The 24,183-nt window shown below is 37.8% G+C and overlaps 3 protein-coding genes across 3 annotated transcripts; 2 read left to right on the top strand and 1 right to left on the bottom strand.

The window, feature by feature from the left end:
* Positions 1 to 3,041: 3,041 nt before the first annotated feature.
* LOC149027300 (uncharacterized) lies at positions 3,042 to 9,349 on the top strand. Its single transcript, XM_089161375.1, has 4 exons — positions 3,042 to 3,579; positions 3,993 to 4,096; positions 8,231 to 8,360; positions 8,451 to 9,349. The coding sequence occupies exons 1-4, from the start codon at positions 3,496 to 3,498 to the stop codon at positions 8,487 to 8,489; spliced, it is 357 nt and encodes a 118-aa protein (XP_089017501.1). The 5' UTR covers positions 3,042 to 3,495; the 3' UTR covers positions 8,490 to 9,349.
* Positions 9,339 to 11,382, bottom strand: LOC149027299 (xyloglucan galactosyltransferase KATAMARI1 homolog). The gene has a single exon (XM_089161364.1). It carries the CDS (start codon positions 11,377 to 11,379, stop codon positions 9,505 to 9,507), a length of 1,875 nt encoding a protein of 624 aa, XP_089017490.1. The 5' UTR covers positions 11,380 to 11,382; the 3' UTR covers positions 9,339 to 9,504.
* Positions 11,383 to 14,139: 2,757 nt separating this feature from the next.
* LOC149027298 (oxysterol-binding protein-related protein 3A-like) lies at positions 14,140 to 23,876 on the top strand. The gene is made up of 10 exons (XM_089161353.1): positions 14,140 to 14,610; positions 16,362 to 16,455; positions 17,741 to 17,857; positions 17,955 to 18,027; positions 18,103 to 18,221; positions 18,440 to 18,561; positions 19,407 to 19,583; positions 19,999 to 20,143; positions 20,821 to 20,999; positions 23,184 to 23,876. The coding sequence occupies exons 1-10, from the start codon at positions 14,513 to 14,515 to the stop codon at positions 23,428 to 23,430; spliced, it is 1,371 nt and encodes a 456-aa protein (XP_089017479.1). The 5' UTR covers positions 14,140 to 14,512; the 3' UTR covers positions 23,431 to 23,876.
* Positions 23,877 to 24,183: the final 307 nt, after the last annotated feature.

The following is a 24,183-nucleotide window of genomic DNA, read 5'->3' as shown; positions in this document are numbered from 1 at the left end:
GGTGGTTGTATTCCTTTTTGGGGGGACGGGGGGGGGGGGGGGTAGACCTAAGATAACCTTAGGAGAAGTGGTGAGAAAGGATATGTATAGCTTAGGCCTTGTATCTAGCATGGCCTCGAACAGAAATGATTGGAGGGCAAGAATCCATGTAGCCGACCCCATTTAGTTGGGACAAGGCTTATTGTTGTTGTTGTTGTTGTTGTATTAGTAAATATATATACATATATAATGTTAGTCAATTGATAAGACTGTATAATACTCCGAACCCAAATATATAAAAAATCACTTATTAAAAATATTAAAAATAAAAAATCTTTAATAGCAATTAACTTTTCATATCAGATGGAGCAACACTGTGTATTTATGTGTAAGTGATCTATCTTTATCTTTACATTTCCTATCAAGTATCAACAAACTGATGTTATTTACTAACTTCCAACCATTAGAGAGGTAAGAAACATTCTCTAAATAATCTAACTCCATAGAAGGTGGGCCAAAGCCATTTTTTATCTAGATGACCTTTATGATTTTGGAACACTCCTACTAATGATGATGACCAATGGAGGGGGAGTAGGGGGAAGTGAGTAGTTCACCAACTAATTTTTTTAGTCACAAATACTTGGATATAGTTATTTATAGTCTCTATCCATTAATTATTATTATTTTTTATATATTTTTTCTAGAGTAGGTAATTGATAATGACCACCAAAACTAATTGGTTTTACTTTCTTGTCGTGGGAGGATGAAATTAGTTGAGCGATGCAACACTTCAACCAAGTGTTGATTACTTATTCAATCAAATGCCTAAATTTCTATGTTGTAGTTTATGTGATTTAGCACGAGAGAAACATGCAGTGATTTATAAATGCATGGATAGCTCGCATAAGGTGGTACATTGAATTTCCAAAGTGTACCAGTGGTGTTGGATTGCAATAAATCCTTGTTAGTTTGTGATGATGAGAAGGTCATGGAATCATAGCTCGTGATCATGGGGAAGAGAGATTTGTGCGGTTTTTTAGGGTTCATATGATATAAATATTGTAATACGACGAGTTTCTTGCCATTAGACGGGGCCTCTATCAAGTTCAAATGCTCAAAGGTTTAAGTTGTTGTAGTTATGGATAAGCGAATTATACTTTTAACATTAAGTTTTGTTGTCCAATGTTAGGCCTTGGTGAAGGAAGGTAGTGTTACATTAAACCATACAAAAAGATAAAATTGAATACAACACATATGATCACGGCTAAAACTATGTTTAAATCTCTAGAGCTCCATAACTGAAATCTAAAAATATTGTCCAATAACAAATGAACATGATGAATCTCGTACTTATACAACAAAAAATTTCCAGGTAAATATAACCTATATCATAAGATTACATCATACAAGGAAAATGGGGAGAAAGAGAATATAAAATCCTAATTGCAACAATAGCAAGAACCCTTGGATGAAGTCCACTTCAAAACCTTGAAAAGATAATATATACTCCTATTCAAATTTTATATGATGTCTGGTCATATTTGGTACAAGCAAAAGTAAACCGATGTGACGTGCTATTTGAGAAGGTAAATTTACATATTAACCTCACATCCACGGCATATTCACTAAAGACATTGCTAAACATTACAAGTTAAAAGATTTTCAATTTCAAAACTAAATGACATCTTTAGAAAGGGTTTCAATTGAATTTGATTTCAAAATTTCAATGATAGATTATAACAAACATATAAAACAATTAAAAAAAATATATATAATCTCTTACTACTACGTTGCGGCCAAACAAAACGGAGCTGCTTCACCTTAAGAAAAAAAAGTGGAGCGGCGGGGGTGGGGTGCGGGAATAATTAAAAAACAAGGCTGAAATTGTAAGGTATGCCAATCAAAACATCACTATTAAAACTTCCATATCTAATTACCAGTAACCAAAGCATTTGTGACACTCCACTGTGTTGGAAATGAAGGCTCAATAGTTGCAATGATGGAATTCGAGGCAATTAGGAGTGATCTCCAATTGACAAAATGTTTTGGAATTTTAAAGGTGCATCTTAGCTTGGACTTCAAATCGGCTATTCAAGATTTTAATACCTCCATAGACTAAAGGTTCTTAAGCTTTATTTATGAAATTAAAATAATGGTGTTGGACTTTACATATGTTAGATTTGCTTACATAATTATAAATAGAAATAACTTTATAGACCTTTTAACATGGGGAGCTGAGCTTTGTAAATTGTTTAGACATTGGTGGGGTATTCCACCTAGCTTTGTTATTTTTCCTTATTTGTTATTTTCAAAGACTTTGTCTTTGACTGCTTTTAATTAATGATTTTTTTAATTGTCTAAAAAAAAAAGAGAGTAACCAAGCATCACTCAATGTCCCTTCCTCACAATGTGGGTCTTCTTTACCCTCAAAGGATATTTCCATCCTAATGCGCCCCCTCAATGGGTGCACATTTCTAAATGTATGGTAACAACAAATCAAAGTGGTAAATTTTTTTTTTATTGAAAGTAAATTAATTGCATAATAGAAGATTAATATATATATAGTAACTGGGATGCATAAGCTAAGAATTCAACACATGTAAGTCAATCAAAAGGCTACAAAATTAGAAAATATAGAAAGATAAAGAAAAAAACGTTGGTTAAGAACTTGACTTATCGATTGAGAGGTCATAGGTTCAAAAAATCGTCATACATATGTAATATCCCGATATATAAAAATCGTCTTTACATCAAAATAAAAAAAAACCTTTGGTTAAATAACTGACTGGGTAATAGGGCCAAACTCACTAGATTACTGCCTCATTCTGGACCCACTTTCAGCCATCAATTCAAGCTTTGAGGTCGTCACCGTAATAACCGTATGCACGAGGTGAGACCTATTAGCTTCCATCTCCTGGGCTCTGCTTGTTATAGGCGAGTAGGGTAAAGGATCGCTGACCTTAAATCCTCATCAGACGGTCATAATTATCCAACCTGAACTCACAGGAAGCGATATTTAAGTCTTTTGGAATCTGGAGAGGATAATTCCGTGCTCCCGCAGTTCCAACTTCCAACTTCCAACCCATTCGCTTCAACATTGTGTTAAACTCGTCACGTGCATTCTTCATACCTGGAGTTGGCCACACAGAGAGAGAGAGAGAGAGAGAAATTTCGAAAAGGAAAACTCTCTCTGCTCCTTGCTGTCAATTTCCGGAATCCAGATCCACCAGCGAAGCGAATTTTTATTGGTGTTATATTCTTTTATTTTAATTGTATCGCAGACAGTGGTGCTTCATGCATTGTTTTGGCTGATGATCTAACAATGGTCCCTTCGTCAATTCTTTTGATCTCTTTCTGCTTCTGTTTCCAAACCCTAACATGTAATTTTCCTTCCAACTTCTGTCTGTCGTGAAAAGAAAGAGCAGTTGATCCAAAAACTAAATCGCAAGATCCAAAGGGATTTCTTTTCGGTCAAGTTTACTGCGAAAATTTCTAGTAGGTTCCTTTATTCCCAGTATGAAAGAAGGAAAACTGGCAAACAGTCGTGTCTCTCCGTTTAAATTCTCCAAGTTGTTAGATCCCGAAGCTTCGTGGGACAAGGTATTGTTTTGTTTCTTTTAATTGGACTCTTTTTTTTTTTTTTAGGGGTAAAGGCAACGAATGCTTTTGTTCGCACTGTATTTAGGCGCTTATATGTTGTGTTCATGTCTAATTTATTGTATATCGGGTATTGGGAGATGTCGTCGAGAGCTATTTTTTCAGTGATTTGCTAGTTCAGTGCTTTTATTACTGGAGTGTATGTCAGTGTTACTTCTAATAAAGTCAACTGAAACAGTTCTTCATTTTTCTTCTTCAGTTTTATCACATGAGTGTATGTCAGTGCTTTGCAGTTTTTCTTCTAAATGAATCCAATGTCTTCGAAGTTGCTGTGGGATCGCCTTCAGATTAGCTATTGTTTTTGGCTATTGCCGGCATGTTCTTACGTTAGTGCATGTCGATGATATTTTCTGCAGGATCAATTGGGCGATGTTTTACATTGGATTCGGCAAGTTATTGCCCTTGTATGTGGATTACTCTGGGGTGCTGTCCCTTTCGTTGGAGCCATTTGGATTGTCGTGTAAGTTCCAATATACAGATCCTGATTTAGCAACATTAATTTATTGAATATGGCTCTTTTCAAATTTTGTATACTTGCCGTTGCCTTCAAAATTATCTCAGGATTTCACAGATATCTCCATTAACTTGTATAAGTTGTTTTACTTTGGCAACATCTAATAATGTGGATCTGATTTGGTTCTAGTATGTAAAGTTCATTAGTTCTCGTGTATTATGTCCTCAATGTGAGTTTTGCAATATTATGTGTCAATAATGTCTTAGTTTTCTTCCACAAATTTATTGGATTAGGCTTAATGGCTATTACTATTTAGAGGGAAGCATGTTGGATCTTAGATTTTTGTTGGCCATTGAAACTATTACTTCTGGGTACCAGGGTTTCTGTTCCGGGATATTGTTTTCTGGATACATAAACAAATGACCATTTATGGTGGGTGTAGAACTTCAAAATAAGACAGTTTCTTTTAATTCTATTTTATTAACCTCTTATGAAGAAGGAGAACTTTGATAGTGAACCAGATGAATCCGTGCATATTTTTTGGGTAGTTGGATATTGACCTCATCTTGCAGGTATGGAAAAAATCTTGATACACTTTAAGGATAAGTTTTTGTACTTAAATGAACAGATGATGGTTTTGTGGTGTCAAGCATCTTCTGTCTGTACAACAGGTTTGATTATGGTTGGTTAGTCAGATTTGTTTTCCCCCTACTGTTCCTATTCCATGCCCTTGAAATTTTTGGAAATATCTGACCAGAAATGGATCTCTTCATTTGGTTATACAGTTTAAACTATTGAAGAGAAGGAAATTTAGAAAGGGGAAAAATGCCAAAAGATCCTAACGGGGTGGCCTATTGGCCTATTTCCTTGGGCTATGATGTTGTGTCGTTGTAATGGATTTATAAGATGATTGGTGCAGAAATGCTGAGCAATAGATACTCAAGAGTACGTATGAAGGATTAGTGTGAAGGATTAGTGTATAGATTTAGCAGACTAATCTGAGTCAAGGTAGCCCTATACAAAAGAATCATCAAGGGAGTCAGGCAGCACGATCTTCTTCAACAGAGACCTTGAGATTCACCTCTACAAGGAAGTGTTTTGTTTCAGATTGAAGGATCTGGGCCTACTATGACACTAAGAGAAATAGTGAAGAAAAACATGCATATTTTGGGTCTGGCTCAAGGTATGGCCTCACATAAAGCCCTTTGGGAACCAAGGCCTGCTAAATCCAACAGTAGTACTCCCAAAGATCAACTAGAAATATTATCTTCTATAAAGTAAGGAAAGAAGGCCTATGCGGTACTTTGGAGTACTATCAAAGAAGCCATCTCTCTTCTAGATCGAGGTTAGAGGATGCAAGGTTTGCAAGGCTTGTTGAGGAGATTATAGCCTTAGCCAGGTCCAGTGTACTTGTTCCGTTTTGTCATATTGGCAGGGAGGCCAATCATGCTGCTGATTGGATGTCAAAGGCATAGCTGGGTCGGTTAACTCTATGAAGTTCTAAGCGGATCCTTCTTTGGAGGTAAGAGAAGACCCTAAGGGTGGATTTAGCTGATTGTTCCACTGGTATGATGTAGTTTTTCTTTTTAGGTCTCTGACCCTGTTTGACCACCCAAAAAGGAAAAAAAGGGGGGGGGGTCAGACGAAACCATACAAGCATGACAGAGTTGGATATCCTGAACTCTGCTGGTTTACCTCCCTATTCTCAGTCAAGAGGTTGACGACAACTTCGATCATGGGGGATTCTGTATCCTTTCTCAGTTTGCCAATTTTCCTGTCCCCGCCCCTCTTTTTCCTTCTTGTCCTTTAAATTTCATTCCAAGTTTATCACTTTTTAATAAATGCTAGTTACCTTCCTGTCCTTACCCTCATATAAATGAGCTAAATCTTTTTGGTGAGGCCATAGCTTTCTAACCCCATAATTGCATCATAAACACAAATTGATGATGCCCAAGTTGATTGGAGATGTGAACTATTTACTAGGGCAAACCATATTATGATCTTCGTCATTCACCGTTTGAAACTAACTTTGGATTCTTTTTGTTAAGTTGAATTGTTTACTTTATAGAAGATAATAGTTACCTTCCTGTCCCTACGCTCTTGTAAATGGGCTAAATCTTTTCGGTGAGGCCATAGCTTTCTAACCCCAGAATTGCATCATAAACACAAATTGATGATGCCCAAGTTGATTGGAGATGTGAACTATTTACTAGGGCAAACCATATTATGATCTTAGTCATTCACCGTCGAAAAAAAACTAACTTTGAATTCTTTTTGTTAAGTTGAATTGTTTACTTTATAGAAGATAATAATTCTGTGATATGATATACTAATGCTCTTCCTTCTTCTTGCTGTTTCTCTTTTCGGAATCAATCAGAGTTATTCCTTTTATTTCTATGTTGGGCCTTATTCAATTTTTAGTTTTTTCTCTCTCCGTAATTTCTGTTAAAACCCAGCAGGAACCCCCCCAACGAGCTATTTGTAACAATAGACATAACTGGAGCGCCTATTGAGAAATCATTGTGCCAAGTCAAGTGAATCTGGAAACATTCCCCCCCGGCAGTTGGAGATTGATTCTCGGGAGTGATGTACATAAAACACAGTATTGGGCTTATTAGTGGAAATAAACCTTCGGAAGGGTTTTATAATCTGTATCGTTGTTGTCCAATGAGTTAGTAGGAAGATGAACATATTAGTTACTTGAGTTGTAGTAAGAGACTCGAGAGTCATACTTGTTAATTTTCAATTGTCATTGAAGTGTTTGATTGGCTGAAGGAGTTTTAGGATTAGTTGACTACTGGTTTTGATTCGACTCTGCAATTTTACTAGTTTTGCTTGGTATTGAAGAATAAACAAGAGCCTCTTTGAATGGAAAGTATTGGAAGGATCACAAGATCCAAAGAGAAGGTGGTCTGGACTCTAGTCATGAGACTCATGCCACTAGAGGATAATGGTTCTCCAAGAGATTTCTTTTTGAGGATTCTGTGTGTAATGTTGGAAGAGAATTTGCGCAAAGCTGTTTGGAATGGGGAAGCCATCAACCTGTCTCCAAATTTCACAGTTTGGTGCCAAACAAGTCGCCTTTGTCAATTGAGAAATTAATTTGGTTTCCAACTCAAAAGGAACTTTTACCGAGGGAGTTGGAGGAAACATTGCATGGTTTTGTTTTTTCAAGCATTCAAAGAGGCTGAGTAAGATGTTTTGATAGATGTGGAGAGGGGGTTATGACGGGAATTCTGTTTGCTTTCTCATTCATATAGTTTTTGCCTCAGGTACACTTTCAGAAAGGAAGAGATGGTAGCATGATGAACTGTAAATGTGTTACATGTCAATCAGTGGGTATGATGAAACATTAGCTTATGAGTTTTGTAGTGGCTAAAGAATTTCAGTATTTCTTGTCTATGGTTTTCATTTTCACTTCATTGTTAGATTATGATATGTCATGAGGATTTGATATGTTTTATTTTATGGGCAGCAGACCATTGATTTTGCTGGTGTGGGTAGTTAACTTCGAGAGAGGTGCCTTCTGAGGATTATTTGAAAGAAAGAGTTAATGATTCACTTAAACCTGTTCCAGCGTATGGCAACCATTGTACCCTACCATTCGTCGTGAAAACTTCACTTATTCAGTATATGGCAGCGTGCAATTCTTTTGCACAGCTGGAATAATCATGCATTTAACTAGGACTTCAACATTTTTGGGGAAAAGATATTGGAAGCTGGGTTGGGCTTATGCACAGGTGATGCTTTAAGTTGCATCCTAGGTCTGTAATTTTGGGATTTGTTAAGCCCAAACATTTTTAGGTTTCAAGTTAGAAGATACGGGCATACTGAATTTTTTCGTACCTCTTCTCTGTCCTATGGAGATTGTACCTACCTCTCTCACTCCAAAAATCTAACACACCCGGAGATGGAGGTAAATATTTCCCATCACAATGAAATGCATGCAAAGCACGTGATGTATAGTACTTTGTTTTCCTAATGTGCCACTCATGCAACTTCACAATTGTGCTACTTAAGATGACATGCAAAGCACGTGATATATAGTACTTTGTTTTCCTAATGTGCAGCTCATGCAACTTTACAATTGTCCTACTTGAGACACGAGCAACTCTTATTCTGGGTTTTTTTCTCTTTCAGATTTCTGCTGATATCCTCAGGAATTATTTATGGGTACTACTCCTTAATACTGAAAGTTGACGAGGAGGATTTTGGAGGTCATGGAGCCCTCCTTCAGGAAGGACTTTTTGCATCAATTACTCTGTTTCTAGTATGTATAGTCGCTGTTCTGATACATCGTATTCCAGATATTTGAACTTGTGAAAGTACCAGCAACTTATACTTTTTGTCTACCTTGCAGCTTGCGTGGACTCTAGTATACAGCTTAGCACATTTCTGATTACAGTTTACACTGATATGGCAAAAATGCCTTCCTACTGGATTTTCCTTTCTCATTTAGTCAGTTAGGTGAGCCTGCATTAGTTAATTCCTGAGGAAGAGAGGAGATGAAGTCTCAACACTTGTGTGCATCAGTGCCTGTAATTGTGCAATTGAGCAGCTTGTTCCTGATCCAGTGACGTTAGCATACATGAGCCGTGGAATCTAGGATGGTCAGATTCACCGGCGTGCTTTCTAGCCTGCCTTTTTTTTTTTTTAATCCCGAGTTTGCTTTTGGTAGTGTAAGTGTTGCTTAGCTATAGCTTGATAACACCTTGGTTTACCAAACCAAAAAAAGATAACGCCTTGTAGGTGAGAATGATACCAAAAAAGTCTCGTTACTGGCTGCATGGTTTTTGGTCTTCTTTTTTGCTTTAAATCAATGTTTCAATGAGCTACTGAACTATTCGTCTTCATAAATGAGTAATAATTGTTGTATCATATTCGTCCATTGATGAGCTCCGGACCCTAGTACATGATTAGTTTTCGTCTGGTATTCAGGATTTTAAAATTGAAACCACCCTCCTTGTTGGCCAACTGATGGTACCTTGCTACCTGGCCCAAAGTGAAGAAACTGGATCCTCATGGTATTTTCGAAGTTAAAGACCCAGTGTGTGTTCTTCAACCATGCGATTTTACTCTCTGATAGGAATGAAGAAGGGAATTTATAATTCCGACAAGAGAAATGATTGTTAACGATGATATTCACCCTTCAGACGGTGCAATTACAGGGCAAATGCCAACGAATGAAGAGAGAAATGGGAAGCTAAAAGGAAAACTTGATTCATCACTGAATGACGTATGCTAGAAACTTAATAATTTCCCCCTTGATCATAACAGGAAAACAAAGGGATCGGAGAACTGTTAAAACTAGTCTATTTATAACACAAGACGTAATGAATGGGTGAAGAAGCTTGCCAGTCTACAACTACACTGATTATTTTGTTTCTTCTCTGTTTTCCTTCTGATAGTTCCTACTAAGAGATTGATCTTTTTGGTCTATAAAATAAAGGATCCCATTCAGTTTCTGCCTCTGTGCCAAAGAAATTATACTTCCAACTGTTTGTTTCTCTGTAACCCGCATCAGGATCCACTCCATCTCTAATAGCTTTCCTCGCTCTGTCAACCCTCTTGAACACTCCTTGAATGGTTAAGTCAAATGCATCTTCTATAGTCTTCAATCTAGATCTCGGATCTGCATATATCACTCTTGGAATCAACCTTATCACTTGCTCTCTCATTGCTCTGACTTTCTCACGCGGAATCCTAGTTAGTTTCCTCTCTATGTTAACCTTCCCTTTCCTTATTTCATCCTCTGATATAAGCACAGAATATGAAGTAAAATTCTTAGGGAGGTGCCATAGATACTGAACATACGCAGAACCCGGATGGAAGAACACCGGTATACACCCAGCCAGTATCGAATCGAAAGCCGACCTACGAGTATAAGAGTCCCCTGGAGGCTGCAAACAGAAATTAGAGCTTTGGAATAACTTCATGACAGTACTTGGATTCTCACATTTGTTGTTGGATTTGGGGGTGCATTCCAACATCTTACAGTTCTTCCCTGAGGCTTGGCATTGATCCATGATCTGACCTCTAATAGATGTCGTAAGGTTAGGACGCGAGCCGCCTGCGAAAGAAAAAAGGTAACGCTTCCTAGTCCTCCTCATTCTGTTCTGCCATCGGAAGACCTCGTCATCTCTGGAAGGGTGGAAGTAAGTAGGATAAGGAATTGCGAAATCATTTTTGTTCCACGGGCTCGATTCGATAGTTAACATTGTCATGTTCCTAGATTCATTCAATAACATGAGATTGTTTCCCCAATCTGAATCATCATCTGTTAACCTCCTGAAATCCCAAGTGATTCTTCCAGCAACTAGGAAGTGATCTCTTCCCCCTAAAACCTTCCATTCAGGTGTTGCAGTGAGCCATTTGATAAGGGCAAGAGAATTCGCATCTCTTACTGATGTGTTATACCCCCAGAGGTGACGAGACACATCGAAACCTGCATAGAAAGGGACGAAAATGGCTGAAGCCATGGAAGAGTTACTGGTTAAGCACTTGTATTCCTTCATTCTGTTGTGGATGAGGATGTCCAATACGAATTGGTTCGTAGCGTACCAGCCCGTTTTGGAGAAGACTCCTCTGGAGCTCCCAATAGGTGGGCCCAAACCCATAGTGGTGACGTACCGGCACATGTCCATCCACATGTTGATTCTCCGGCAGTCCTTCAGCAAATCTTCGTTGAACCGGGGTGGCAGAGGATGAATATAAATGTACTTACCTGAACACTCATCTGATTTCGGTTTAGACCGCCGCTTCTCTGCATCCGGTTTCCGGTTAACTGATCTGGGCTTCGACCTGGCTCGCTTAACTGGTTCGACCATTTCTGCCTCCTCTGTTCCCAGTTCAACCTGATCGGAAATTCCTTTTTCTTCATCACCGGAGGAGGGTTTCGATCTAGCTTCTTCGGAAGGTTCTTGTTCCTCGGAGGTGATGATTTCATTCTTGGAGGGCTTGTTTTCGTCATCGCCTGGAACTGGATTTTTCCTTTGATCCTCCGGCACCTTCATTCCATCTCTTAAAACGGATTCATCTCTGTTATGCGTTGAATAACTTGGTACGGCAATATAATACTCGTTTCCTGTAAAGGTTTCCTCTCCGTTCTTAGATGATTGGTTTGGCACGGCAATAGAATACTCTTTTTGTAACGATCGAACGACATCTTTGCTACTCACCAGAGAAGAAGAATGGAAGTAAAACAATAACAACCATAAAGAAATGGATGAGATGATACACCACCAGAGATGATTACGACATTTTCCAACGACACTGCTTGATTTATCCATCTTTTCACGGAAGCGCGTCCGGCGATAACTCATAATTCATTACTCATTCTCCAAGCCGAGTTCGATATGTGAGTATATCAACGGATGTGGAAGAAAACGCTGTGAAATCATTTTTGAGGTGGATGTATAATTAATTCATTGGGAATTGAGATTTGCAGAAGAAAAATAAACGAATCGCAACTGAAAGGCAAATCATCATTTCCAAAACCAATATGGAGTTGCTTCAAAAACGGAAACAGATTGACCCATTTTGAACAGAAATGGTGGACTTCAAAGGACGAAGTGCATGGCCGTTGAGATCTCAAAAAATCGAAACTTCTTCTTTTGTGCGCCCATGCCAATTGCCAATACGTACGTGGGAATATATTCGGTGCTCTCTTCGTTAAATTAAAATTAAGATGAGAGCACAGCTGCCCATTCAGCCGTTGGCTTCAAAATTTGTATGATTAGCTTGGAGGCATAAAGTATCTTATTTACCCTTAAATGATTGGATTCCATTGGAGAGCGTATCATATGATAACAATTGGGCAAGGTGTAAAGTGAATAAGCGATTAAATGCATATCCTTGTATTATTAGTGAAGGAAAAATGAATGATGCATACACATGTGCTAGCTTAAATAGGTTGGTAATATGGGATCTAGATCTTTTGCGTCCCCCTGCTGGGTGCCTTGTTTGTGGTACCAACTATCGAAAGTTAGTTTCTGGGTACTATGGGCAAGGCATCTAGTGGTTGGATTCTCAAATGGACTAGATGTTTGGACACATAAATAGGGTAATTCAACAAATTTGGTAGAGGTTGATTTCCCGTCTGATTTTGACAAAAGTTTTTTACTTATTGCTTACTTTATCTCCTTTTCAAATTTTAATTTTCTTTACAAGTATCTTTGACATGATGATTAATGTTATTTTGTCAAAATTCGAGAGGTAAATGAATACTAATGACCCTTTTTATTTTCTTAAAAGAAACAAATTCTATTCAGTTGGGGCAAAAATGCCTAACGAAAGGAGCACAAGTTTACAGTCAACGGGGTGGAATGTGGCCATTCAACCCTTCCAACTAAGGTGAGTGCCTTCCTAGCTAAGGAATGGACAAGCCCACTAAGATTCTTAAAAATAAAAGCAACCATATACTATTCAAACCTTTCCTTCAAAGCAACAAAAATACTAAAAACTTGATGGATATAAAAGTTTTCAATTTTAACACTTGGGTCACCATTTAACACAAAAGTTCTAGCTGTGTTGAACAACACGTATGAATAATCCAAATAATAATAATAATAATAATAATAATAATTTTGTTTTAACTAATTCCCCAAAAAAAACACTACATTTCTAAAGGCTTCTTTGGCGCAACAACTTTCATGGGTTTGACTTAGTTTAATGGCATAAAGGCTTTGATGAAAATTGAATATGAAAAGTGAGAAATAGACTCAAACAGTCAAATATCAAGATTTGAGAACATAGATAGGTACTACTTTTCTCACATGAATTATCTATAAAATACATAAAAAATAGATAATTAAAGGCTTGTTATTAAACAATATAACATTACTTTAAAGCCAGGGTCTACCAACATCACAGTATATAGAGCGATTAGCTCTATAGCTACATTCATTATAATAGAATGAATTATGATGTAAATAAATAAAATCGAGAGGAAAAGATATATAAAAGTTATAATAAGAATTGGAACTAGCGGGCTATATTTTGCTAATTATAATAAATTGGGATACGCCCCCGTGCCCCCCCCCCCCTACCCCCCGGCCGGGGGACCACCCTCCTTTTTACCCGCGCCGCGTTGTTTCTACCCTTTTTTTGTCCCTCCTTCTGGTGTTTTTGGTTTACGGGCTTTCCCCCGCGTGGGGCCTAATGGATGAGGTGTAATAATTAACTGTGGAAAGAGGATATCTTGAGCCTATATTTTCCTAAAGATATGCAAGAGAAATGAAAAAAAAAAAAAAAAAATAATTTTGTACTTTTACTTGCACAAGAGTCTCTTTTATATAAATGTTGCAAAATTTTTTGCCCCAATAAATAGTTTTATGCAACAACCATATAACTATTTATTGTTGAGTTAGTTTCTCCAAGCAAATTGTGCATAGACTAGATTTAAGTAAAAAAATACTCATGGAATTTGACGTATTAAAAATATTTTCTAAAACCTTTGTTGGTAGCATTTTTATTTATAAAATATTTTTTTATGAAATGCCCAAAAAATGTTTATGCTTTCACAAACAATTGTTTTTTTTTTTTTAAGGGAAAACACCTGGTGTGAGTTGAGTTTACTGATATACTAAAGAGACTTAAAAGAGTTTGGAATAATGTGAAAAACACTCACTCCTTTATCCAACTCAGCTGTAACGAGAGGCCCAGGGTGTCGGTTTTGATTATTTTAACAATCCAGTGACTCCAGTCCACGTTGGACACCCACACCGTCGTAGATCGGTAGATGATAACCCACACGCGTCTGGAACGGATCCAAATTCAATCGACTCGGGCTTTCCGCTTTGCGATTACGTTCCTTCCTTCTGAGCTGGAAGAAAACTACCGTATAGACGATCTTATCCTTAATAATGCATATTCCTTTGGGGAGTGAATCTCGTCCTTTCAAATTGTTTTCGGTTTCCACGGGGGTATTCACGTCATTTTGCATGTTTCGTTGATTTCAAAAGCGAGACGTAAAACTCCTAAACAGTTAAACAAAATAAAGAATTAAGGAGATGATAAAACCATTTTAAAACCCTAAAAGGGAACTAAAAAGAAGAAAAACACGTTAGCTTTTATTCGTAGAAAAATATCAGATCTTGTATCTCTTCAACGCACTACTGTCGAGCAGTTCCACCTCTGGTCCACGCTGTTTTCTGAAATTTCTTCCCTACTCGCTTTATTCCATGTTGCTTTAAAAGCTTGCGCGGTGTACGTCTCTCTTGAGCCGCCTGGACTTGGAATCCAAGTTGAAACTCTTGGTTTCAAATTGTGAAATCATTGATCGAGAGAAGCCCAAAAGATAGGAGATCTGGTAGAGGAAAATCGCATCCTGGGTATTACACTTCTTCTTTTGGTCGGTTCTAGATCATTTGGTTGTTGCTAGATCTTCTCGACCTGAGAGAGAAATCAAACTAGGTTTCTAAGATGGCTTCTAAGGATCAGAAGCAAGGCGGTGGCTTTTTCTCGTCCATCGCTTCTAGCTTGTCCAATTTTGGGAACGCGATGCACAAATCTGTTAATGGGTACTTTGACGTCTCTCGATTTAGTCTTTTTAGTCTTTATCTCCATACATGTTTATATGTTAATCGTGTAATTTTCATTTCGACTTGAAAGCCCTTATTATGTATTGATTATTTCGTCTTTGGTTAATCTCGCTCTATGAACTGAATATCTGGTTCAATTGTGATGCTGCTCTTCAATTGCCAAGTATTCTGTGTTTCCTTTTCCAGTGGTTGTATGCTGGTTTATCGAATGGTGCGGGAACTGGTCAAATTATAGATCATTATCTTCAAAAGAGAGATAGATAGAGAAGGAAGCTAGTTTTGGGTATTGAATTGAAGAAGTTTTATGTTTTCTCGAAAAAGTTGTAAATTTCGAGAAGACAGTCTTTTACGTCGTTATTTATGGTTTGGAATTATCTTGTGGTATTAAACCAACCATTAGATCCACTGTAAATACTTTTGACATGGTCAAATTGAGAGACCTCAACAGTATTGTGAAACGCTCTGTTTGAGAGCTAACTAATAAATTTTTATTGGCAGGTAATCAATATTCATAACTCTGTGATTCCCCCTAAATTTTCTTATTAACACTGTCAAGAAGACGGTTTGTCAGATCGAGGCAGTGCATTAGGCATTCAGTTCTGATGATTTTGCTTTGGTTCAGTGCATTAATGGCGCCGAACAGTTAAGCAATACAACTTTGGCCATCGGCTCGAGATCTCGGCTGTCTCGTCGAGATTTTGTCGTGGCCAAAATCAACGCTTAACGGTTCAGCGCCATTAATGATGCTGATCCGAAGCAAAATTATAAGAGTTGGATGTAGATAACTTCTGATTGCTGTGGGATTGTCATGACATTATAATTCTTTATTTTTGGTATTATAAACTCTAATTTGTTGCTCAATTAAACAAGATAGCTTTTTTTATTTTTACTTTCGTAAGTTCTGAGTTGTCTATTTCACTGGAACCCGTTATTTTCTAGCCAATATTTAAAGAATATTTTTAAAAATAATTATAACTATTACGTCCTACAAAATGATACTTTTCACTTCCCTGGACGGAGAAGGAACATGTTTGTTTAACCAGATAAATGTTTCTCTTCTCCCATCCAGTTTTCTCTCTCTACTGTCTTGTTTCAAACTAATTTGCGATTGGATTTTCCATTTGTCCTATTTTATGTTGCAGAGTGAGACGGTGAAAAAATGGTTTTTGATGTTGAGGAGTTGGCTTGTCTTATCTGGAAGCCTAAAGGCGGTGATTAATATATTCTTGTCCAATGTTGAGTTAAAATTACTTAAGGGCCTGTTTGGTTACATGAATCCAGAGAGAAAACTAGGAATAATGTGATAAAAGTTCTAGCTAATGAGGTAACCTATGATGTCCTCATTCCAAACTTGCACCAAGGATTCTATAGAAGGTTTGATTATTGGCGCGTGGAATAGCTCGCCTTTCATTATTTACTACTTTATTCTTTCTTTTCTTTGATGGCGTGAAATTTATTCACGCCAGCTTAACTATTACAAGACATTAATCGTTGTCAGCTGAATACTTATTTAATGATACTCAGTCCTCTAATCCATCATTTGCACTTATTACAAATCTTTATTAATTAAGCTTTGTTTCTACTTATTACAAATCTTTATTAATCCAGAGAACTTTTATCACATTATTCATTTGTTTTTGACTGCTTTTCATATGATGATTTTATTGTTTAAATTTTTCAAATTTTAGTCCATAAACAAGACATGGTGTTTTTCCCCCCTCCTCCTCCAGAATGCTTGGTTATGAAGGACTGGAAGTTATAAATCCAGAGGGTACTGCAGAAGATGCAGAGGAGGAAGCACAGAGAGGAAGATGGAAGCAGGAGGTGCTTTATTTTTTCTTATTTCCTCTTTTCCAATCATTCATTTTTCTCACCATGCTTCTCTGTTTATAGATTAGTTCTTGTTTCCTCCTACATCCTTTGGATTCCATGTAGGCTATTTGTGATGCTGATTTAGCTTGTAAATTTGTTTCCTCCTACATTCTATGGGTTCTCTATAGAAGTAGGCTCTAGCATGTAATCTGGTGGACCAGTAACATTGACATTTCAATTATATCCTAGCTTCTTGTTCAAAGTTGAATTGGCTTTAGTAGAACTAGTGCAAGCTACCTTAGATGCTTTGTGGTGGTTGGCGAGTTGTAGTTGGGTAAGGCTATTTGCTCACTGAGGACCTGATTATTGAATGGAGGGGTTGTTCAGCCTAACTCATTTATGAGCAGGAGGTTTTGGGTTTGCTTATGGAAGTTAAGAAATAGAAGCTTTTGGTTATTTTAAAGAAAAAACTCGACCAATCAACTCGATGATTTGTGCATGCTCTCGGTAGGAAACTGCGTGGATTAGATGGGTGCAGGCTGGATCTATGGGGATATGCCAACTCCATTTAGTTGGGAAAAGGCTTGTTGTTGTTGTTGTTGTTGTTGAGGTTGGATCTGTGGGGATACAGGAACACACCATCTGGCATGTTACCATGCATGCCTGAGTCCATTCCATTGAGTAGTGTTGATAGTTGGTGAAACCCCAAGAATGGCTTGTTTATGGCTGCTGATTTGGTTCGGCTGACAACATTGGATTGTTAGGATTTAGCATGCCTGTAAGGCATCTAGACGTCTCAAAAATAACAACACCATATTCGACTAATTGGGGATATGAGGATAGGCTGGCTGTAGTATGTCTTGCAATTAAAGAGAGGCTTTGTTAGAGCTCCTTTGTGTGTAAAGGATTATAACCTTATCAGCAATCTAATCAAGGAACTCAACAGATGCAATGAATATCACCTTAGGCTCCACAATAGCCTGGTTATACTGGAGGAAATAAATATAAATCTCTCTCTCTCTCGGACAGGCATGCATATGTATGCCTGATTTCATGAGTAGTTGCCTAGTTGGTAAACTAGGGATCTGCAGCTACATTTTCTCATTGAGTAACACCAACCCCAGTGCATTTGTGTGCAACGAGAAGTTTATACCTGCTCGCTATCTTTTCCCTTCTGCTTTATTCAGCATGTGGAAACAAAGGTTTATAGATGTACTTGTTGAAGCCTTTGTGAGTTTGTAGTACCTTCTGCAGTTTTCCATGTTTATATATGTTTCTGATTCTTGTACTCCTGTAGGATAGAGACGGTTACTGGAAGATGATGCACAAATACATCGGTTCAGATGTTACGTCAATGGTAACACTTCCAGTCATAATTTTTGAGCCAATGACAATGCTTCAGAAAATGGCAGAGGTGAGTATAATTTCCTATTTTCAATTTCACATGCAATACAGTTGATGCTGTGTTTTTGCTCGTAGAATAATATGACTAACGATTTTGGTGGTTACAGTTAATGGAGTACTCCCATTTGTTGGATCTAGCTGATGAATGTGAGGATCCCTACATGCGGTTGGTTTATGCTTGTAAGTCTCACATGCATTGAAGTGTTTGTACATGTATAGATTTTATATATGGGAACTCATGGTTTTGCTTTTCAGCATCATGGGCAATATCTGTCTACTTTGCGTATCAACGAACCTGGAAACCTTTTAATCCTATACTTGGTGAGACTTATGAAATGGCTAATCATGGTGGGATCACTTTCATTTCAGAGCAGGTGAGTTATTTGACCAATATTTTCTTTACATTTGTCTTAGTTGTGACTTCTTGCTTTTGACACTTTCTCATACATGTTTTTTTGTTTTGCTAAAGCTCATGTATGCCAATGGCTTGTCCTCTTCCCTGGGGCTTTAACATTCATGTGTGGCCTTGTTGAAAACATTTAACATGTTTTCTTGGTTCTTGATGGTGTAATGTTTTATAATTTCTTTTCAGGTGAGCCATCACCCTCCAATGAGTGCCGGTCATGCAGAAAATGAACATTTTACTTATGATGTCACATCCAAACTTAAGACCAAATTTTTGGGGAATTCAGTTGATGTCTATCCTCTTGGAAGGTGAGCTGAGTATCTTCTTCCCACCCAACCCCCACCCCCTTTGAGGAGAAAAAAGTGTTTTTTTGGAATTTTCTCAAGTTATGTGCTTCATTAACTTATTGCAGCCCCCTCTTCACCAGTCCCCTTTGGGGGGGGGGGGGGAAGGAAGATGAATAAATAAATGCATTCACAGGACATATTTTATACTTGTTGATTTTAAATTCTTGTGTAGCTTGAGTGGGAAGAAACCTGTTGTACAGCCATGTTTAAGTTGGTGGTTTTCAGTTGCCTTTTAGGTCTGTTTTTAAAGACTGAAAGATTAAACATCGGGATGATCTATTCAAGCTTAACTGCTTTGGTTTAATGGAATCAATTTGATGTTTTCTAACACCCCCTCTTTCTTTTCTTTTTTCCCTTTTTGCCCGGTCTTGATATTCTACTTATCCTTTATTTGCCACGATCTGCTCAATTGGTGGAGTGCATTTGGTTCTGGTGAGACAGAACCCATATTGAGTTCAAGATATTAATGTTCCGAATTTCCTGCGGAGTTTTACTTTATTATTATTTTATTTTAAAAAGATTTCTGTTTTACTGTTAGTGCTCTTTATTAGGCTTTGCATTTCCCTACTTGACATGCTTGTCTTAAATTCCAAGTGATCTTTCACACATTTTTGTTGCTATCGGTAGGCTCCTCCTGGCCATAGTTGCCACAGCATCTAGACTATAAATTGGAGGGGGCCTAGATCAGTGACACCTGGACAACTGTGGCCCTCTACTCCCTATTTATTATGTTTGAATTACTTAAAGTCTTTAACACATAGGGATGCCAATTGTTTACATATGTATTTGTATTATATGGTGAGCAGGACACGCGTGACCCTCAAAAGAGATGGTGTAGTCCTTGATTTAGTACCTCCTCCCACTAAAGTTAACAACCTCATATTTGGGCGCACCTGGGTTGATTCTCCTGGAGAAATGATCTTGTCAAACATGACGACTGGGGATAAAGTTGTGCTATATTTTCAACCATGTGGCTGGTTTGGGTATGCCTCTGTCACTACCTTCTGTGATATATTTGATGTTTTTTAATGCAGCTAGAAGTAATTACATGGTACGTATCTATGGATAGTGGAGCATATCCTTCATACACATCCTTCCTTATTCTCTTTTTCTCATTCCTATATAACGTAGCATATTTTGAGTTCCAGGTGGTGTTTTGTTGCCCTCGTCTCACATTAATTATTACAGATATATGTTGGTGTATTTGATATTTCCACTGATGATTGATAGTGAAATATGGCTTAATTGCACATCAGTTTGTGTGCTTAGTTAAATCTTTTGATTTGATATCATCTAGTATTTTTTCCTTTTCTTTTCACAGTTAACCATCATAGACCACTACTCCCTCCCTTATAATTTTCCCCATTGTTTCTTATTAGAACTGGTAATTGGTTGTAGGGCTGGTCGATATGAAGTTGATGGATATGTATATAATGCTGCTGAGGAACCTAAAATATTAATGACTGGGAAATGGAATGAAACAATGAGTTATCAACCTTGTGACATGGAAGGCGAGCCACTCCCAGGCACTGAACTTAAAGAGGTGAAACTTTCTAACTTCAGTTGGTTTGTGATTGCTAGTTTTACACCATAATAAAATCAACTGTAGATTAGAATACTAAACCTGCATATGTTCAAGTTTGTGTTCCCGTTGCAACCTTTTGTGACATTCTCGACCCCCCCCTCTCCCCTAACCCAAAAAAAGGCATCTGACAGTATGAGTTGAGCTTTTTTCTTTCAGTTTCTGGGGTGAAACATGGATTTTGATGATCATTTTTTTTCCTTCTGGCTTCTGTGAAATTTATTGGAAATGATAAATTTAGAGGGAACTCTCAGGATACTTTTATACCTTGGTGTTTTACTTTTTCATTTTATATTTTTGGGATGCGGTGTGTGGGCTTTTCTTTTTTTTGGGGGTGGGGTGGGGGGTGGGGGGATGAAGACTAGGTTCAAACTGTTATGGTGAAACTAAACAGTGTATTGGTGCTTTAGTGAAGTTTGAAGAAAAGAGGCAAGAGACAGGAGAGAATCTAGAATCTAGAATGGGGTATTCCTGCCCCTCTTCCCTTTCATTCCAACCCCCCACCCCCGCAAAGAAAACCTTCCAATATAAGAAGTTTGCTGTCATTTCAGGGTTCTATCTTTGTTTGTGTAAAAATTAACCCCCCCTTCTCTTAAGTTTTTCTAATTTCTTGTTATTCTGTTGGCATTGCTTGATAGGTATGGAAGGTGGCTGATGTTCCACCAAACGACAAGTTCCAGTACACGTATTTTGCACATAAAATAAACAGCTTTGACACTGCACCCAAAAAGTTATTGGCATCTGATTCTCGTCTGCGTCCGGATAGATATGCACTTGAGAAGGGAGACATGTCAAAAGCTGGTGCTGAAAAGAGCAGGTTGGTCTCTCTCACTCTCTCTGTGCATGTGTGTGTAAAGCAACCTAGGGTTCCAAAGTCCTAATTTTTTAATTACTATGGGCCCACAGGTGACAAATCTAGGGGACAAAGCAACTATGTAAATATATTGATGTTTAGAACCCTTTTAGTAAGGAAAATAGGAACAGGACATGGGAATTACGGGATCTTCTAAACCGCATTTCTGGAAGTCTGAATGAGAGAGGGTTAAACACAGTTAAACTCTTAGAAACAGAGGTGATTACCTTGTTGAAATTCGAAGGTATGTTGGTGTACATATTGACAAGTGGAGAAGCAAGTCAAGCAACAATATAAATAAACATGGATTAAAAAATATCAGAAAAATGGGTAGGAAACAAAGACAGCAAAAAAATCAGTACATCAAGAACCAAGAGGATAGAAAAAATCTACAGGCAGAGGGTGAAGTAGTAAAACAGTAATGCATCACCACAGTGAAAAACAGTAGAACAAACATCCATGGAAAATTAACAAGACTTGTAAAAATGTAACAATCAAAGCTAGTATGCATGGTTGCCAGCTGCTGCAGCTGCTATAATGGGGATAGAAAAAACAGGGTGCTTGACACCAGAGCTCTCAGTGCCAGTTGACGTGCTGGAGGATTGAATTTCCAACCTCAGCACTGACAGTTTCTGGGGAAACCACAAGTTGTAGGCACATTACAGCAAACAGGATCGCCGACCACAAGACAGGCAACAAGGGTTCCCTACAATATCAAAGAGGTGGGGTGTTCATAGAGAAGCCAATGCCATAGAATTTACCCAAGCAACAAACAGGTCTCCAAGTTCCACTCAAAAAAGGGGAAAGCTTCAGGGATGCACCAAGATATATGACTATTAGCATAGAAACCCAGAATTATGCCAAATTTGAATAGATGGCCCAAAATGTCACTTGAAATTGCACAACAGCACACTCTATTAGTATTTTCCGTCAAGTCACGAGTATCTTATTTTATAATCCCTAAACTGCCCTTATATTCTTGTGAGTTTGCCGTTTTACCCTTAATAAAATTTTACAATCCGTAAACAGTGTTACCATCATTCACCTCCCTGATTCTGCACTTACTGGGGAAATCAGCAGTATATTTGGCAACCTCAGTCACTTCTGCACACTTAGCCTCTGTTTCAATGCTCTCTCCAGTCAGTTGCCATTGGATCTCACTGCCTGCATCGACCACCTGAATCTCTACTTGTAGGGTAGCCATTTCTCCTGGGAGATCCCTAACTTATTTTTGGTTTCCACCACCGTGTTCATGTGAACCTTGCCCAGAATAATTTCTCTCGTTAGATCTCTCCGGTCTTAAAAGTACTGCAGCATTTGTGTCCTGTCTTGTTCGTCTTGCATGCATCATAGAAGTAACCTCGAGATATTGACATGAATAGTAGATATCTGGATCAGGATCGTAGAATGTGAAAAGCATCTTCATTGGCTCATGTATCACACTAATTGTCAGGGCAAATCATTTAGAATTATAATTGTCCTAGGCATTTTACTCGGTGATTTTGTGGACATTGTTATTCTTTCTGTGTGAAATAGATGAAATGAAGTGGACAATAATGCATTAAGATATTGATGGATTGCATTTCCAGCCGTGTGTTTCAATTTGTTGGTCCTTGCATAAAATGGCTACTGTGTGCTAGCACTTCTGTTCTGGGTATGACATGTTATTGACCTCTGGGCCTTGCCTCTGGAAATTTGGGTGATCAATAGATATCTAGTACAATTGTTATTTAAGATGGGAATCTCACTTTAAATTCTTAGTAGGGTGAAATTGCAGAAGGTTGGTTACTGATTTACAGAATTTGCTATGGAGCAATCTCCTAACCTATGCACCACCGAATTCTATCTTGTGAGTTGCATTTTTACCAACTTGGGTTCAACCACTGATTGGGAATGAAGAATTGGTTCCATAATCAAGTTTTTGCTTCAGTATGAAGAAATGGATCCAGTCTCTATCAGTCAGGGTTGGGTTTTATGGGTGATGGTTTTCATGGTTTCTGGACATTAGCACTCCTGCATGAAATTTTATTCAATTGGGGTTGGTTAAATGTTATCTTCTTAAAGAAGAGCGACAAATAGCCGTTTGTGTGTTTCTTTTCACATTTAGCTTGATAAAGTCTCTTTTGTAATGAACTATCTATTTTCCAGTCTAGAGGAGAGGCAGAGAGCTGAAAAGAGAAGTCGGGAGGCCAAAGGTCATCAATTTACTCCAAGATGGTTTGACTTTACTGATGAAATTGCTCCAACACCCTGGGGTAACCTGGAAGTGTACCAATTCAATGGAAAGTATATGGCACATCGTGCTGCCATCAGTAGCTCGGATGACACTGATGAGGTCGATGTCAGTTCTATTGAGTTCAATCCATGGCAGTATGGAAGTCTGTCGGTTGAGTGATTTATTTTCCTCCCTCCTTGGTGATTTTATGCTTGATTACTTTTGTTCTTCTTCTCACTTGTCATCTCGTAGCCAGTTACAACAAACCACTAGATGTAATCTGTAAAAATTATATGTTGAGAATTTGTACATTGCATTGTTTTCATATTTTATTTTAGGGTTTTCTTCCGTTTCTCTTTTCTTTTCTTTTTTCCTTTTTTTTCTTTGGGGGTACTTTTTTCCCTTTTTTTCAACTTCAACTTCTTAATATCGTACCGAGGGATACTTTCAAGTTCCAACCAACCACCTTGGTCTTGGTTGGAATGCCTTATATGTATCTTCGGTATACTGTGGAGAAAGCTGTTGGTGAGATTAAGGCATGTCAGTGATCACTAACCTTATTGATCAATCTGGGTTTCTGTTAACCATTTTTCGTGTTTTTTGGTGAGCGGTTTCTGTTTACCACTTTAAAGGAGTTTCAGTCTTGTAGACATTTTAATGGAAGCTGGAAAATGGAAAAGCCTTCTTTTTTGTTTTTTTTGGGGGGGGGTAAGAAGCCTTATTAAATTTTAGTTTGATCACTTATTAGGTATCTACGGACTAATAAGAATGACAATTATATTGGGAAAAAAAAGGTGATATGTGTAATGGTAAAAGTTTAATGGATGAAAATTAAAGTCCACAATATTTTGGAGATTTGTATATATTTCTTATATGATTTTTTGTCATTTTAACATAATATACTGTTTCTTAGTAAATAATATCATTTAAGAG

The sequence above is a fragment of the Hakea prostrata genome, chromosome 1 (assembly GCF_041222555.1).
Source record: "Hakea prostrata isolate BN-2017 chromosome 1, UWA_Hpros_2, whole genome shotgun sequence".
Taxonomy (NCBI): domain Eukaryota; kingdom Viridiplantae; phylum Streptophyta; class Magnoliopsida; order Proteales; family Proteaceae; genus Hakea; species Hakea prostrata.
This window is presented reverse-complemented; position numbering and strand designations above follow the sequence as displayed.